Source organism: Pristis pectinata, chromosome 5, assembly GCF_009764475.1.
Source record: "Pristis pectinata isolate sPriPec2 chromosome 5, sPriPec2.1.pri, whole genome shotgun sequence".
Taxonomy (NCBI): Eukaryota; Metazoa; Chordata; class Chondrichthyes; order Rhinopristiformes; family Pristidae; genus Pristis; species Pristis pectinata.
This window is the reverse complement of record NC_067409.1, coordinates 4,184,294-4,202,319: the sequence shown is the minus strand read 5'-3', so window position 1 is coordinate 4,202,319 and position 18,026 is coordinate 4,184,294. Positions and strand designations below refer to the sequence as shown.

At 44.0% G+C, this 18,026-nt stretch overlaps 1 protein-coding gene across 1 annotated transcript in view; it reads left to right on the top strand.

The window, feature by feature from the left end:
* Positions 1-18,026, top strand: part of LOC127570482 (translation initiation factor IF-2-like) — a 41,724-nt gene extending 23,698 nt beyond the window's left edge. The window contains exons 5-9 of the mRNA XM_052016110.1: positions 971-1,111; positions 5,319-5,408; positions 7,255-7,318; positions 9,573-9,732; positions 12,964-18,026. Of these exons, the coding sequence (XP_051872070.1) occupies positions 971-1,111; positions 5,319-5,408; positions 7,255-7,318; positions 9,573-9,732; positions 12,964-13,089 (581 nt within the window). The 3' untranslated portion in view covers positions 13,090-18,026. The remainder of the gene's footprint in view (positions 1-970; positions 1,112-5,318; positions 5,409-7,254; positions 7,319-9,572; positions 9,733-12,963) is intronic.

The window sequence follows — 18,026 nt, the reverse complement described above, 5'->3', positions numbered from 1 at the left end:
ATATGGATCATATACAGGCAAAAGAGATTTGGTTTAATGCTGCATCATGTTTACTGTTTTATGTTGTTTCTGATCAGTAGTGTAATGTTGAGCTGCCAGTCCTGTCCTTCATAGTCATAGAGCACTACATCGCTGAAACAGGCCCTTCAGCCCATCTAGTCCATGCCGGCCTGGTTTTCTACCTAGTTCCATCTACCTGCACCCAGACCATAGCCCTCCATACCTCTCTCATTCATGTACCTATCCAAACTTCTCTTAAATGTTGCAGTTGAACCCGCATCCATCACTTCCACTGGCAGCTTGTTCCACACTCGCACCACCCTCTGAGTGAAGTAGTTCTCTCAACCAAATCTCTGTTGTGGCTACGACATCGGAGTTCCATGCATTAATCCAGGCTCTTGAGCTCATCTGCCTTGCCCGTGGTACTTGCGTTGAAATAAATGCACTTCGGCCCATCAGTCCCACTGCATTCACTTAACCTGGCCCTGCCTGCCCTTCCTTTCAGACTTGCTTGACCTAACCTCTACATTCCCCCAGTCCCTCTACTTGCTGACCTACTACTCTGGTTTCCCACCACCATGCCACTCCAGTTTTAAACCCTCCTGAATAGCACTAGCAAACCTCGCTACAAGGATATTGGTTCCCCTCCAGTTCAGGTGCAACCCACCCTTTTGTACAGGTCCCACCTGCCCTGGAAGAGAGCCCAATGATCCATGTACCTGAATCCATCCCCTCGGTAACAGCTCCTTAGCCATGCATTTAACTGCACTGTCTTTTTACTTCTGTGCTCATGACTGTCTACACACTGAGCTCGGAGTACCAGAGCCCAAGTGTAGTATAAAGACATTAATTATTCATGCCCCTTTCAGGATAGCTCAATGTTTTACAGCCAATTGTGGTCACTACTGTAATGTAGGAAAATAGCAGAGTGAGTCAGTCTCAGATTTCATGCCATGTCTCTTTATTTCAGAGGACAGCCACATCCGTCAGAGCCAGCTCAGTCATATAGTGGGTTGGATCAGTGAGTTCCTGAGTGCAACAGGATGCAAGGATGAGAAGGTTGTGTTTGACGTTCTTTGTGGGGATTTCAACTTCGATAACTGCTCACTGGGTGAGTGTCAGACTCTCCAGACACCTACAAATCAATGGTGATCTCTCCGCCCCTAGTGGGTACACCCTGATCTCACCTGTATTGTGATTTAGTTCAACTTTGGTATACAAGCTTTCCTTTACCCATCATGAAGGGCCTGATGAGGGGTCTTGACTTGAAATGTCGACTGTCCATTTCCCTCCATAGATGCTGCCTGACCCACTGAGTTCCTCCAACATTTGTGTGTTGTTCCAGATTTCCAGCATCTGCAGTCTCTCTTGTGTCTTATTTTTCCCATGCAAGTTTTCATTTTTGGGAGGCTAGTGTGTTTGATATGGATGTCTATTACTGTGATAATATGATGATGGGTTGCCACATTCAGCGACACAACCGTCCTAACAGAAAAAGCCTGGTTCCTGTGATGTGCTGAGCTGTATCTACACCTCTCTACAGTAGCTTGTGGTTCCAGGTAAAGCAGTTGCCATACCAAGCTGTGATACTTGGTAGGTAGAATACACTATGAAAAATTGTGGTAGATTGAAAGGTGTTAGTGTTTAAATCCCTAAAAAGGTTCATGTGCAGATATAGCAAGCAATTGAGAAGGCAGAAGGTATATTGGCCTTTATTGGAATAGGATTTGAATACAAGAGTGAAGGTGTCTTACTATAATTATAAAGAGCCCTGGTGAGACTACCTCAGGAATACTGTGTATAGGTCTGGTCTACCTACCCAAGAGATCGCAAGAGCACAGCAAAGTTTTACCAGATTGATTCCTGGGATTGTGAGTTTGTTGTAAGAAAAGAGAATAAGCACATTGGACCTATCCTATCTTGGGTTTAGAATGAGTTTTGATCACATTGAAATGTACAAAATTCTGAAGGGGCTTAATGAGGTAGATGCATTGGTAGTGTTTCTCCTGGCTGGCGCATCCAAATCCAGGGATTGCAATCTCACAATGAGGAGTCAGCTGTTCAGGACAGAGATGAGCAGAAATTTCTTCACTAAGAGGGTAGTGAGTCTCTAGAATTCTCAGCCCAAGAGGGCTGTAGGGTCTCGTCACTAAGAACATTCATGACTCAGCAATACACAAAACGCTGGAGGAACTCGGCAGGTCAGGCAGCATCTATGGAGTATTGACTGTCCATTTTTCTCCATAGATGCTGCCTGACCCACTAAATTCCTCCAGCATTTTGTGTGTTGCTCCAGATTCCAGAATCTGCAGTCTCTTGAATCTACATTCAAGACAGATCTGAGAGATTTTCTGATATTGAGGAATATGGGGCTAGGATCATCCATCATCCTATTGGTTAATGGAATAGGCAGGAGAAGCAAACGACCTACTTTCTTCTGTTCTTATTGCTTTTAATTGGTTTGAAACATTCAAGTGGTCTGTGATGGGACAGGGGTCGTTTACTATTCCAGACCAGCACGTGACCAGGAAAAGAGGGAGGCATACACTGGACATAAGCAATTGAACTAGTGAACCTCTTGATGGCTACAAGAAGTGTAGGAGTGCACTTAAGAAAGAAGTTAGGAGGGCAAAAGGAGGATATGAAAAGGATCTGGTAGACAATGTAAGGCAAAATCCCAAGAGATACTATAGATATATTAAGAGTAAAAGGGTGGTTAGGGAGAGATTAGATCCCCCTCAGGATCAGCATGGCCACCTGTGTGTGGAACCAAAGGAAATGGGAGAGATTTTTAATGAATATTTCTCTTCAGTTTTTACTGTGGAGAAAGTGATGGAGCTAAGGAAATGGGGGAAATGAGTGGTGATATCTTGGGCCACATAGTGAATTAGCAGAGAGGAGGTATTGGAGGGCGTAAAGTGTATTAAGGTGGATAAATCCCCAGGGCTTGACCTGGTGCATTCTCAGACCATGTGGGAAGCTAGAGAAGAAATTGCAGAGGCTCTTGCAGAGATTTTTGCTTCATCTCTGGCCACAAGTGAGGTTCCAGAGACTGGAGAGTGGCTAATGTGGTACCGTTGGTTAAAAAGGATAGCAAAAACAAGCCAGGAAACTACAGGCCGGTGAGTCTGACATCGGTAAATTGCTAGAGGGGATTCTGAGGAACAGGATCTACGAACATTTGAAGAAATGGGGTCTGATTCGGGACAGTCAGCACAGCTTTGTACGGAAGTCATGTCTGACAAATCTCTTGGAATCCTTTGAGGAGGTAACCAAGAGGGTAGATGAGGGTAGGGCAGTGGATGTTGTCTATATGGACTTCAGCAAGGTCCCTCATGGCAGGCTAGTCTGGAAGGTTAGATCACATGGGATCCAGGGGGAGATAGCCTGTTGGTTCAGTGCTAGGAAGCAGAGGGTGATTTTTTTGAGGATTGTTTCTCAGACTGGAGGCCAAAGGGATCAGTATTAAGACCTTTGTAATTTATGTAAACATTTGGATGTAAATGTACAAGGCATGGCTACTAAATTTTCAGATGATACTAACATAGTAGAAAGTTGTAGTACTCAATACACCAAGTGAGGCCTTGCCAACATCTTATACAGCTGCAACACAAGCTTGTAGAAAGTTATGAAAAATTACAGGGGGTTCTTGATCAGATAAGTATATGGGCCAAGAATTGACAAATGGCTTTCAATCCAGATAAATGTGAGGTATTGCATTTTTGGAGATCAAACCAGGGTAGGACTTGTACAGTGAATGGTAGAGCCCTGGGAAGTGTATGGAACAGAGGGACTAGGAGTGCAAGTGCATAGTTCACTGAAAGCAGCGTCACAGGTAGATAGGGTGGTGAAGAAGGCGTTTGGCACGCTGGCCTTCATCGGTCGGGGCATTGAGTATAGGTTTAAAGGTTGTCACAACATTGTGGGCTCAAGGGTCTGTATTGTGCCGTACTGTCCTATGTTCTATATGCGTTGGGTAGTTGTGTTGCAGCTGTATAAGATGTTGGCAAGGCCTCACTTGGTGTATTGTGTACAGTTTTGGTCATCCTGTTATAGGGAAGATGATATTAAACTATAAAGAGTGCAAAAAAGATATACCAGGAATGTTGCCTGGACTTGGGGACCTGAGTTACAATGAGAGGTTGCGTAGACTAGGACTTTATTCCCTGGAACGTAGGAGATTGAGAGGTAACCTGATCGTGAAGGGCATAGATCGGGTGAAAGCACATAGTCTTTTTCCCAGGGAGGGAAACAAGAGGGCATAGATTTAAAAGGGACATCGGGCAGCTTCTTCACACAGAGGGTGGTGTGTATTTGGAATGAGCTGCCAGAAATAGTGGTTGAGGCGGACACATTAGCAATGTTTAAACGCCTTCTAGACAAGTACATGGATAGGAGAGGTGTAGAGGGCTATGGGCCAAACATGGGCAGACAGGACAAGCTCACTGGGCAACACAGTCAGCATGGACCAGTTGGGCCAAAGGGCCTGTTTCCGTACTGTATGACTCATGATGGCAGATTTCTTTCCTTTAAAATGCTGAGTTATTAAAAAATCTGTAGGCTTCATGACCATTTTCATTGACCTGCTACAGTAAATGTTAAGTTAACCTAGAGGACCCCAAGTTTAAGATCTAATGGTTAAGAGCCATACAGACTTTTGTACAATAATGTGACAAAGGGCATTGGCCATTTCAAAGGTTAGTCAATATTCATGGATCAGGAATACATATGGACCAAACCAGGTGAGAACAGCAGAGTTCCTTCATTACATAAATGAACTGTATAGGATTTTGTGACACGAAAACAATAATGCTGGAAGAACTCAGCCAATCAAGCAACATATGTGGAGGGAGAAACTGGTTAACGTTTTGGGTCAGCAACCCTCAGAACTGGGGGAATGCATCCCTGGATTATTGCACATGTTAGTCTGTTTCCACATTGCTGCAGTAACTAGCGTTGTTATTGTTTACCCTTGTACTCAGTGCACTGTTGTAATGAAATGATCTATTTGGTGGCATGCAAAACAGTCTTTTTACTGTACTTCAGTACAGGTGATGATAATAAACCAATTTACCACAATTTAAAAGATCTTTGTTGATAGTAATGATCTGCAGAGTATCCTGACAAGCTTTAGAACTGCATGTTTCTCTCCTTTCCCCACATACAGTCTCACTCAAAACTAGAGTGTTCTCTCAGTGTACAATTTAATAATGCAGTAGAATGCCCCTCAGTTTTCTCGTCAGAGGATCCTATTCAATGACAACTGCACTGAATGGAAACGTTGCTGTGTAACCAACCATTTATTCTTCTCGTTTTAGAGGATCATTTGGAACAGCAGCATCAGATCCTCAAAATGTATAAAGATCCTTGCTGCATTGCACCGGGTAAAGAGAAGCCTGGGGTCGTAGGTTAGTACTCACTCCTCTTATTCTCTAAACTATAAAATAAAATTTTATAAGATATTTATTTACTAGTCGCATGTACATCGAAACACACAGTGAAATGGAACTTTTTGCATTACTGAGAATGTGCTGGGGGCAGCCCGCAAGTGTCGCCACTCTTCCGGTGCCTACATAGCATGCCCACAACTTCTTAACCCGTACATCTTTGGAATGTGGGAGGAAACCGGAGCACCCGGAGGAAACCCACACAGATACAGGGAGAACGTACAAACTCCTTACAGACAGCGGCAGGAATTGAACCCAGGTTGCTGGCACTGTAATAGCGTTACGCTAACCGCTAGCTACACCCACTTCGTCCTGTTTTATTGCTGTATACATTAAGCTTCCCCAAAATTTCCTGATAGACAGGCCACATGCTGCTTTCATTCCTGGAGTATCTTAAGATCTCTGTAATTTCCACTGTATTATTAACATCTGCGGCTGTTAGTTAAATACCCTAAAACCACCTTAATCTGCCTCCCACTCACTCTTGCCTCTTAAGTGCTTTACTGATGGGTCAGGATATATGAAATGCTCTCCAGCAGGCTGCAAGCTACTTCAAAATTTTAAAGTTGATAGACTTTTGTTTGGTAACAATACTAAAGGTTCTGGAATCAGGCTGGGTAATATGCAATTCAGCTATGATGTAACTGGAAGCAGATACGATAGCAATGTTTAAGAGGCACGTAGGGAACATGAACAGGCAGGGAATGGAGGGATATAAACCATAGGCAGGTGGAATAAGTTTAAATCAGCATCATAGTCAGCACAGACATCGTGGCTGAAGGGCCTGTTCCTATGCTGTTCTGCTCTATGTTCTAACTGTATGTCAGTACAGGTGCAAACGAGTGGCACAGTCACAAAAGGGTGAGAGTGACGTTGGTTAATTATAGAATACGTCAGGAAGGCGATGACCATGTGACTAGGCTTTTCTCATACTCTGACATGACCCCAATGAATCTGAGCCTTGCCCTCGGTGATGAACTAACAATTCTCGGCTGTTTTATTGCATAGACCTGTTTGCATTATTCGAGTTGAATGGAAAATATCCAGAGCGCATGGTTGGAAGGGAACATCCTTCAGTCTGTGTGGATGCTATTATAGTAACAAACTGCAGAAAAAATTTTAGCATGGAAAGCGTGCCACTTAGCTGATCAATCTGGAACATTCTGCAAGAGGGAGTGGTAGAGGCAGGTGCTCTCATGATATTTAACAAGCATTAGGACGAGCACTTGAATCGTCAGGGTATAGTTGGCTGTGGGCAAAGTGCTGGTAAATGGTAATAGTATCGATAGGCATGGACAGGTGGGCTGAAGAGCCTGCTTCTGTGGTATAGGACTGATGGGGACTGTGCTGGTTATGTGCAAGAGAAGTGCAGCTGGTCTACTCTCCACTGCTCTGCAAATCCTTGCCTTCCAAGTATTTATCCCATATCCCCTTGAATGCTATGATGGAATCTGCCCCCACTACACCCCTCGGTGTGTATTCCAACCACTCTGCATGAAGTGTAAACTTTGGCAAAAGTAACAATCGCCTTTATGATCGTTGGGTTCTTGATGGATGTACCAGGAAACCATTGCTCTATCTACTGTCTATCTCCATGATTGTCCGGCCTTTCTCAACTTCCACTATTCCAAGAAAAACAATCCGAGATTCTCTACTGGAATCATTCTGGTAAACCTCTCCTGCACCCTGTCCACGTCCTTCACATCTTTCTCTAAAGTCTAGAGCCCAGAGTGTAGACAATACTCCACTTGTGGTCAGGCCAGTGTTTTGTAAAGATATCAATTGGCTTGTCCCATCTGTTTCCTAGGTACTCTGTTAGAACAAGGAACGATGTATGAAGAGCCAGTAATCAGCCCTGAGAATTTGCAGCGGTGAGTATTGGCAAAAGTGGGAAGGAAAACCAATCCAAGTCTGGCTACAGTGTACCATTGCTTAAGTGTGACCTGTGGTACAGCACATTCATTTGAGTCAGAAGGTTATGGATTCAGGCTCTGCTGTAGGTTGGCACTGCTGATGTGGTACTGAAGGAGTTGTCCTTCAAATGAAATGTCAAATCCAGTTCCCAGCTATCCTCTCAATGTGATTGGCCCATCTACACTATTTAAAAACAGGCATTCTCCCTGGTCCCCTAGGCAATATATTTCCCTCACCAATGATTAACAGATGCTGGAAACACTCAGCAGATCAGGCAGCACCTGTGGAAAGAAAAGCAGAGTTGATGTTTCTTTTAAATCTCTCTTTCCCAGTCCTGATGAAGTGTCTCCAGCCCAAAACATTGTTTCTCTTTCCACAGATGCTGCCTGACCTACTGAGTGTTTCCAGCATTTTCTGTTTTTATTTTGAAAGCCATTTAGACAGGCACAAATTGGCATGGCATAGAATGATATGGATCCAACATGGGCAAATAGGATTGGTGTAGATGGGCAAAAAGATCGGCATGGACGTGGTGGGCCAAAGGGCCTGTTTCTGTGCTATACCACTCTGACAGATATGCAGTATCTGCAGTGATTTTCATTTAAAGCCCTTATCACGTTGTTTGATTCACTTCTGGTGAATCAGCTGCCACTGACATTACAACATCTGCACTTTTAAACGTACTTGAGAGCATTCTGAGACCATGAAAGATGCTATGTAAGTTCAAACCCTTCATTTAGCTATTTGAATCGCTGTAACTATTTGTCCATGAAAAACTTAATATATTTCTACAGGTGGCTTTTGTCATTCATTTTCGGTACAACTGAATGATGTGCTAAGCCACTTCAGAGGCTATTTAAAATCCAACCACATTGGGTGGGATTGGAGATGTATGTAGGCCAGGTCAAGTAAGGACAGCAGACTTCCTCCCCCAAAGGATCTTAGTGAACCAGATGGGCTTTAACAATGATCCATTCATCATTACTAAGCTCAGTTGATGTTTCGTTTTCTCCTTCAAATTCCAGATTATGAGCTAATGGTTCCACTGCTGTCATGGTGGGATGTGAACCCATATCTCTGATTGTTAGTCCAGGGGTCCTGATTACCGGAATGGGAATTTAACAGCTGTGCCACCACCGTACCTTTTGTGTTTCTTACATTTGCCTGATAGAGAACTGTCTCCAGTGGTCAATAGAAAAGGTGAACAGGATAATCCCAGGTATAAGATATGAAAGTGATTGCACTGGAGACCACTGGGTGCCTAGGATGTTGCCTGGCATGGAGTGTTTCAGTTATGAGGAGAGACTGGACAGGCTAGGTCTGGTTTCCTTGGAGCGAAGGAAGCTGAGGCAGATCTGACAGAGGCACACAAAGTTATCAGGGGCACAGACAGGGTGGATGGTGAGAAACTTTTTCCCATAACACAGATGACTTAAACCAATGGGAACAGGTGGGAGCTGAGGAAAATGATTTTCACTGTAAGGGTGATTGCAATCTGGAATGCACTGCCTGTTAAGGTAGTGCAGGCAGAGACTTTCAGAACGTTTAGAGTCAGAGTTGTAGAGCTAAACAGCACAGAAAAGAGGCCCTTCAGCCCAAGTTGACCAAGTTGCCTAACTGAACTAGTCCCATTTGCCTGCATTTGGCCCATATCCCTATAAACCTTTCCTATCCATGTACTTATCCAAATGTCTTTTAAATGTTGTTATTGTACCTGCCTCTACCACTTCCTCTGGCAGTTCATTCCATATAGGCACCACCCTTTGTGTTGCCTCCACCACCCCCCCCGGTACCTTTTAAGTCTTTCCCTTCTCATTTTAAACCTCCACCCTCTAATTTTGGACTCCCTTACCAGGGGAAAGACTGCAGCTATTCACTTTAGCTGTGCCCCTTGTGATTTTAAAAACCTCAATCGGATCACCCCTCAGCCTCCTTTGCTTCAGGGAAAATAGTCCCAGCCTGCCCAGTCTCTCCTTGTAACTCAAGCCTTCCAGTCCCGGTAACATCCTTGTAAATATTTTTTGCACCCTCAGCAGTTTAATTTAAGATTTTATTTAAGTATCCAGATGAGCACTTGAATCCCCAGAGCATAGCAGGCTATGGGCCAGGAGCTGGAGGACATAGTATAGATATGATCAGCATGGACATGGTGGGCCGAAGGGCCTGTTTCTGTATGATATGACTCTAAAACACCTGTGTCATTTCTTTCAGGGCCTTGGAAATCGATGAGTTGAGGAAACAATACCTGGCATTCCCTGTTAACTCTGTTATTGACACTGCCGAAAGCCCAGAGTCCTCAACTGTTGGAGGTGGGCGCAGGATTGATTACTTGCTGTATCGGGAAGATACTGTTGCAAAGGAAGTGACAACTGTGAGTGTGGGACCCATATCATTAGCACTCTAGCAAATCACGTCGGCATAACCCTGTACTCACTGATTTACTTTGGCTCCTGATCTGAGATTTTTAAATCTCTCACCCTTGTGTGCAAATCTATCTGTGCCTTCACCTTTCACTCCTCCTGTATCCTGTCCAATCAGAAACAGATTTATTATCACTGACTTGCATGATGTGAAATTTGTTGTTTTGCGGCAGCAGTACAGTGCAAAGACACAAAATTACTATAAATTACAAAAATAAATAAATAGTGCAAACAAAAAGGAATAATGAGGTAGTGTTCATGGACAGTTCAGAAATAAACCTATCTTCTCAAATGTAGCATCGTGCACATCCCAGATTTTAAGCACACTATCAGCTATAGTCTCCCTGTTCAGCAATATGAGCCCCAAGCTCAGAAATACCCTCCATAAATCTCCTTTCCTCACTTGTTTATAACGAAGCTTCAAATCTACATCATCCTTGAGTAATATTTTATCCGAATCCAACACTTCTGTGCATAATACTTTGTTTGATAACACTTGTGAAGCTGATTGGGGCCACATTTATGTCAAAGGCATGTGGGAAGAAAACTGTGGAGCACAGTGGCACGGCTAGTCCTGTCTGTGTGGATATTGCGTGTTCTCCCTGTGACCATGTGGGTTTCCTCCAGGTGCTCGTTTCCTTCCACATCCCAAAAACATGCAGGTTGGTAGGTTAATTGGCTGCTGTAGGTTACCCCTAGCGTGTTGATGAGTGGTAGAATCTAGGGTGAGTTGATAGAACAGTGTGTGGAGAATAAAATTGGATTAGTGTAATTTCAAGCTGGATGGTTGGTGCAGATTCAATGGGCTGAAGGGCCTGTTTCCATGCTCTGTGACCTTAACTCTATAAATGGATTCAGCAGCCTAGTAGTTGACTGACTGGAGTAGTAGTTGGAGTTGGTCTGGAACATTGATCTGAGATTATCTTTGGTAGTTGGAGATTTTAAATTCTGCTAAATTAAGAATGAGAAATGGGTATCAGTAATAGTGATCTGAATGCTACGTGACTCCAGACCCATCTATCTGGTTGGCTGTGGCCTGGCAAGCCATTCTGTTTAACGGACTATTAAGGAAGGGCATCAAATGCCAGCCTTGCCACACCTCGTGGATGATTTGGTGGTTAGTATTCTAGATCTTAATCAGTCAGTTTAATCTTGAAGATGTGAGAACTGCTAGTTTCTGAATTACTGGTGAAGGGTCAGTTACCAAGTAATAGAATTAAGATGATTGACAGAATCTGAGGAGAAATGGCCACCTGTTTTGATACGATGTGCTGTGATCTGAAATACTTTCGAAAGGAAACTGGATAAATACTGGAAGGAGAGAAGTTTTTGGGGCTACAGGGAAGGAGCAACAGAGTGAAATTATTGGTTTATTATTGTCACTTGTACCAAGGTACAGTGAAAAACTTGTCTTGCATACTGATCGTACAGGTCAATTCATTACACAATGCAGTTACATTGAGGTAGCACAGAATGCATTGAGGTAGTACAGGTAAAAACAATAACAGTACAGAGTAAAGTGTCACAACTACAGAGAGAGTGCAGTGCAATAAGATGCAAGGTCACAACAAGGTAGATCGTGAGGTCAGAGTCCATCTCGTCGTATAAGGGAACTGTTCAATAGTCTTATCACAGTGGGGTAGAAGCTGTCCTTAAGTCTGGTGGTACGTGCCCTCAGGCTGCTGTATCTTCTACCAGATGGGAGAGGAGAGGAGAGAAGAGAGAATGACCCAGGTGGGTGGGGTATTTGATTATGCTGGCTGCTTCACCAAGGCAGCGAGATGAGTTTCCCCAAAGACTTGATGATCCTCTATAGGTTATGCATAGGGTGGTGGAAAGGCTCTTGAAAATTATGTCAGTTCCTTGTTTTGCACTTGTGTCCTATTGTTATAAATTCCTTCACCCCCCCCCCCCCCCCACAAAGAAGCCCATGTGTGTCGGAGTAGCTAGTTCCCAGCCAGGATGGTGAGAGTTGGGGAACAGGGCAGAGAGATGGAATGGCTTTTGTCTATCTATGGACAGCAAAACTACAGCTCTGGATTCGTTCTCTGCTCTCAACTTCTGAGAGAAATTGTAGACTCCCGGCTCAGTCTAAGGCAGATGGACTCAAACTGTCACTGTGACATAGTTCCATTTTGGACTTCATGACATCTGGGGACTCCTGGCTTTACCTTTCTTAAAAAAAAATTGTTAAAATCTCTTGCATTCATCCACTTGCATCTCATTCTTTAGACAGTAGGGGTTTCAAAAATGAGAGGTAGGAGATTTAAAGGGGATCTGACGGGTGAGTTTTTTTTTTACAGTGGTTGATATCTGGAACGTGCTGTCAGAGGTGGTGGTGGAGTCAAATATGGGTGACCTCAGGTTACGGAAATTTGCCCTTTCAGAATTCACAAATCACTACCTAGAAATTTGAGATACGGAATAAAATTTGCTCTCACAGAATTTATGTGAAAATAAATAAATCAACACAAAATATTTTCTTTTTCAATTCACATTTCTTGATGTATGTGCAGATGACGTGGCTTGGAGAAATACAGCATGAATGGTCCACCTTGGAAAGATTTTCAGCAAGTCTCTCCTGGAATCCTATTTCCACTGGAATGCGACCCTTGCATCTTCTTCAACTCCCTCAGCCCTGGAGGCCATAGAATCATACAGCACAGAAACAGGCCCTCCGGTCCTTGCCGACCAAGATGCCCATCTAAGCTAGTCCTGTTTGCCCATGTTTGATTCATATCCTTCTAAACCTTTCCTATCCATGTCCATTTTTATGCTGCCATTGTACAAGACTTTGGTGAGGCTGCATTTGGCTTCACGTTACACAAAATCATGGTATGGCCCATTTTTTAGGAATGCACAGGGGGCCACCACCTGTATAATCACTTCTAAGAGGCAGTCAGACAAATATTAAACAGGCAAGGCATAGAAGAGCATGGTCCTAATGCAGGCAAATGGAATAGTGTAGATGGGCAAAAAGGGTGGCATGGAGGTGATGGACCGAAGGGCCTGTTTCTGTGCTGTATAACTTTGACTTGCCTAAATATCAATTGTTTTTATTATCCTAATATATAACGAAATCTGTTCATGGTGGGCAGCTGTCTTAATTCATTCGTCGTGACGGGTACTCATTTATTTATGGTAAGTGGTGACTGAGTTAACTTGTCTGTCCTTTGTGGCAGGAAGTGGAGGAGTTCACTTTTATTACCCAGCTGGCTGGGCTGACAGACCACCTTCCAATCGGAATGAGACTCTTCGTTTCCATGGCAACAGAGGACAATGATGTGATTTGTGATGATGAAGTTTGACCCCCAACCTCCCCCACCGCCCAATAAGTGCCAAAAGCTTCAAGAGGTATACAAAACAACCTTTTAAAATGATATTTTTAAATATATAAATAAAATCATGACATTGTAGTTCTGAACAGGCCAGGGACGTATGTTTACAGCATTTTGTGCTTGAGATAAGATGGTAATTCTGGAGAATGAACACTCTGAACATTGAACATTTGGAATCAAGACCTGGAGATCAGATCCAGCATAAATCTCCTGTCTGCCAAACCCGAGACCTTGGCTTCAAGTCCAGTACTTTCTTATGCTTTTCCCACACTTATCTTCCTTGTGGTGGTTACAAATCTATTGCCAAACGATTCAGTTCTGTGCTGCCGTCTGCCAGTTCCTTCAGTTTAAGACTCCACAGAGTCTGTTCCATTTTACGTTTGTAAGCAAGGAAACTCTAACACTCTGATCCAGATTTGAACCGTGTTCCAGGGTTAGTTGTTGATTCGGGTTGGATGCATTTCAGAAGGTTTCATTATATGACCGAGTCTTCACTCCCCTCATCAATGTTTTCACAATGAAAAAATGAAAATTAAAGAAAATTGTAGAAACATCTTCTAATTGCTGAGTTTTACTCCTGGGTTTTCCTTGGTATCCAGGAGATTTATCTCAATATCCCAAAGATATTAAGGGTAGTGGTGGACAGGTATTACTCTAGCTGGGGATCTGTGACCTGTGTGATATATTTTATACGACTTGGATGAAAATACTTGGATGAAAATGTAGATGGGTGGGTTAGTAAGATTGCCGATAACACAAAGATTGATGGAGGTGTTGGCAGTGTAGAGAGTTGTCAAAGGATACAGCAGAATATAGATCAGTTACAGATATGGGTGGAGAAATGCTTAATCTCACCAAGTGTGAGGTGTTGCATTCTTGGGAGGTCAAATGTAGAGGGAAAGTATACAGTTAATGGCAGGACCCTTAAAAGTGCTGATGTACGGAGGGATCTTGGGGTTCAAGTCCATAGTTCCCTGAAAGTGGACATGCAAGTAGATAGGGTAGTAAAGAAGGCGTATGGTATGGTATGCTTGCCTTCATTGGTTGGGGCATTGAGTACAAGAAGAAGTCATATTGCAGCTGTACAAAAGTTTGATTAGGCCACACTTAAGAGTATTGTGTGCTTTTCTGGTTGCCCCATTACAGGAAGGATGTGGAAGCTTTGGAAAGTGTGGAAAAGGATGCTGCCTGGATTAGAGGGTATGAGAGGTTGGACAAACAGGTTGTTTTCTCTGGAGTGTTGGAGGCTGAGGGGAGACGTGATAGAAGTTTATAAAATGATGAGAGGCAATCTTTTTTTCTTAGGGTAGAAATGTCAGGTATTAGAGAGTGTGCATTTAAGGTGGGGGACTAGTTTAAAGGAGATGTGTGGGGTGTTTTTTTTTGCACAGTGGTCGGGGCCCGGGGTGGTGGTGGAAGCAGACACAATGGTGGCATTTAAGAAGCTGTTAATCGATACATGAATATACAGAGAGTGAAGGGATATGGATCATGTGTGGGCAGAAGAGATTTAGTTTAATTTGGCACCATGTTCAGTGCAGACATCGTGGGCTGAAGGGCCTGTTCTGTGCTGCACAGTTCTGTGTTTTATGTTCTAAAGATCCCCACCTTGTGGTGAGAGGCTGCTGTTACTGCTTCACCTGTGAATCTGAGGGTGTCATTTATTGCATCCGGTGCTCCCAGTGCGGCCTCCCCTACATCGGTGAGACCCGATGCAGATTGGGTGGCTGCTTTATTGAGCACCTTAGCTCCGTCTGCCGCAACATCCAGGATCTCCCGGTGGCCACCCACTTCAATTCCACATCCCACTCCCATACTGACATGTCTATCCACGGCCCCTTCTACTGCCACTTTGAGGTCAGACGCAGGTTGGAGGAACATCTATTCTGCCTTGGGAGTCCCCAACTTGACAGCCTCAACGTCGATTTCTCTAACTTCTGGTAACTCCTCCCCCCACCCCCACCTTTGTTTTCCAACATTCCTGTGGACCCCTCACCCCTTCTTTCCCCTCCCCCACCCTCATGACCTGCCCACTACCTCCATCCTATTCCCCACCTCCTTCCCTTTATTCCATGGTCTACTGCCCTTTCCTCCCAGAATCCTCCTTCAGCCCTTTGCCTCTTCCACCCATCACCTCTCAGCTTCCCACATTCCCCCCTCCCCCACCCACCTACCTTCCCCTTCTCACCTGGACTCACCTATCACCTGCCACCCTGTGCTCCTCCCTCTCACCCTACCTTTTTATCCTGGCTTCTACCCTCTTCCTTTCCAGTCCCAATGAAGGTTCTCGACCCAAAACGTTGACTGTTTATTTCCCTCCATAGATGCTATCTGACCTGCTGAGTTCCTCCAGCACTTTGTGTGTTGCTCCAGCTTCCAGCATCTGCAGAATCTCTTGTGTCCCTTGGTCTGGGAAAATTGGGTGTCACAGGCAGTGGTACTTCAACCCCAGCTATTCACAATTCAGTGATTTGACTGACAGGATCAAATCTCAGGCTTCTAAATTTTCTGATGAGACAAATCGACGTGAGTGGGGAGGAGAATGCAAAAATGCTTCATGAGGATGTAGATGAGCTCAGTGATTGGGTGAGAGTATGGCAGATGCAATAAAATGTGAACTTACCCACTTTGGTGCAGAAAACAGAAAGGCAGTGTATTTATTAAATAGAGACTGGATCACGTTGATGCTCAAAGGACCTGGAGTCTGACATCGGTGGTGGGAAAGTTATCGGAATCGATCCTCAAGGATGAGGTTATGGAATACCTAGAGGTCCAGGGCAAGATAGGCCCAAGCCAGCATGGTTTCGTGAAGGGAAGATCCTGCCTGACCAACTTATTGGAGGTTTTTGAGGAAATCTCAGGTAGGGTGGATAAGGGAGAGGCTGTGGATGTTGTGTATTTCGACTTTCAAAAGGCGTTCGACAAGGTGCTGCACAAGAGACTGATTAATAAGATGAGAGCTCATGGAATTACAGGTAGGATAACAGAATGGGTGGAGCATTGGCTGGTTGGCAGAAAGCAAAGGGTGGAAATAAAGGGATCCTGTTCTGGTTGGCTACCGGTTACTAGTGGTGTTCCGCAGGGGTCGGTGTTGGGGCCGCTTCTTTTTACCTTGTACGTTAACGATTTGGATGATGGAGTAAATGGTTTTGTTGCTAAGTTTGCGGATGACACCAAGATAGGTGGAGGAGTAGAGAGTATTGAGGAGACAGGAAGGTTGCAGAGAGACCTAGATAGTTTAGGAGAATGGGCAAGGAAATGGCAGATGAGATTCAATGTTGAGAAATGTGCCATTGTACACTTTGGAAACAGAAATAAATGGGCAGATTATTATCTAGAAGGAGAGAAAATTCAAAGTACAGTACAAAGGGACTTGGGGGTACTCGTGCAGGATACCTTAAAGGTTAACCACCAGGTCGGATTGGCAGTAAGGAAAGCGCTTGCTATGTTGGCATTCATTTCGAGAGGTATAGTGTATAAAAGTAGGGAAGTGTTGATGAGGCTCTACGGGGCACTAGTGAGGCCTAATTTGGAATACTGTGCGCAGTTTTGGGCCCCTTAGGAAGGATGTACTGATGGAGAGGGTTCAGAGGAGATTTACGAGGCTGATTCCCGGAATGAAAGAGCTTAAATATGATGAGCATTTGTCGGCTCTTGGACTGTACTCACTGGAGTACAGAAGAATGAGAGGGGACCTCATAGAAACATTTAGAATGTTGAAAGGACTAGACGGAGTAGATGTGACTGGGCTGTTTCCCTTGGTGGGTGAGTCCAGGACTGAAGGGTACAGTCTTAAAATTAGAGGGTACCGGTTTAAAACAGTGATGAGGAGAAATTTCTTTAGCCAGAGGGTGGTGAATTTATGGAATGCTTTGCCACATACAGCAGTGGAGGGCAGATCATTGGAGGCATTTAAGGAGGAGATAGATAGGTATCTAATTATTCAAGGTATCAAGGGATATGGGGATAAGGCCAGAAATTAGGGCTAGAAAGGAATAGTTTCTTTTTTTTCTTTTTTCTTTAGCTCATGGAGCAGACTCGATGGGCCAAATGGCCTACTTCTGCCCCCTCGTCTTGTGATCTTGTGATCCTGAAACACAAGTCACTGAAAGTCAACGTGTTGGTGCATGTTACAATGAGGAAGGCAAATGGTATGTTGGCCTTTATTAGCAGTGCATTTGAGTATGAGTAGTTATACAGATAGCATCTACAGTCTGTGTATGTTTTGATCTCTGTACCTAAAAATGGATATACTTGGAGTGCAGCAATGACTGGTTCCTGGGATGGCGGGTCTGCTGTGAGGAGTGACTGAATAGACTAGGCCTGTATTCACAACAGTTTGGAGAATGAGAGGAAATCTCACCGAAGCTCACAGATTCTTACTGGGTTCAGCAAAACGTTTCACCTGGCTGAAGAGCTCAGAACCAGGTGTCACAACCTCAGAATAAAGGATTGTCTATTTAGGACTGGGATGGGGAGAAACTTCTTCAGAGGATGGTGGCTCTTTGGAATTCCCTACCTTAGTGCTGTGCAAGGTCAATCATCGAGTTCATTTAGAAAACAGTTGATGGGATTCTGGAAATGAAGCAAATCAAAGAGTATATGACTATTACAGGAAATGTTGCTGAAGCAGATCAGATGTGAGCTTGATGAATGGCAGAGCAGGCTCGAGGGGCCAGATGGCCACCTCCTGCTCCTCCTCCTGTTGTGTTCATGTAGTTTTATGTTATATCCTCTGATTGTGCTCACCCTTTTCTAATTGTCACATAATTCATGGAGATGTCTTTGCAAGCTCTTGCAATCAAACTTTCCAATCCAGTACCTTCAAAGTCCATTGCTTAAGGGTTATTTAGCATTCACTTTCTTCATGAATGTCAAATAGCAATGAATAAATTTCAGAACACTGA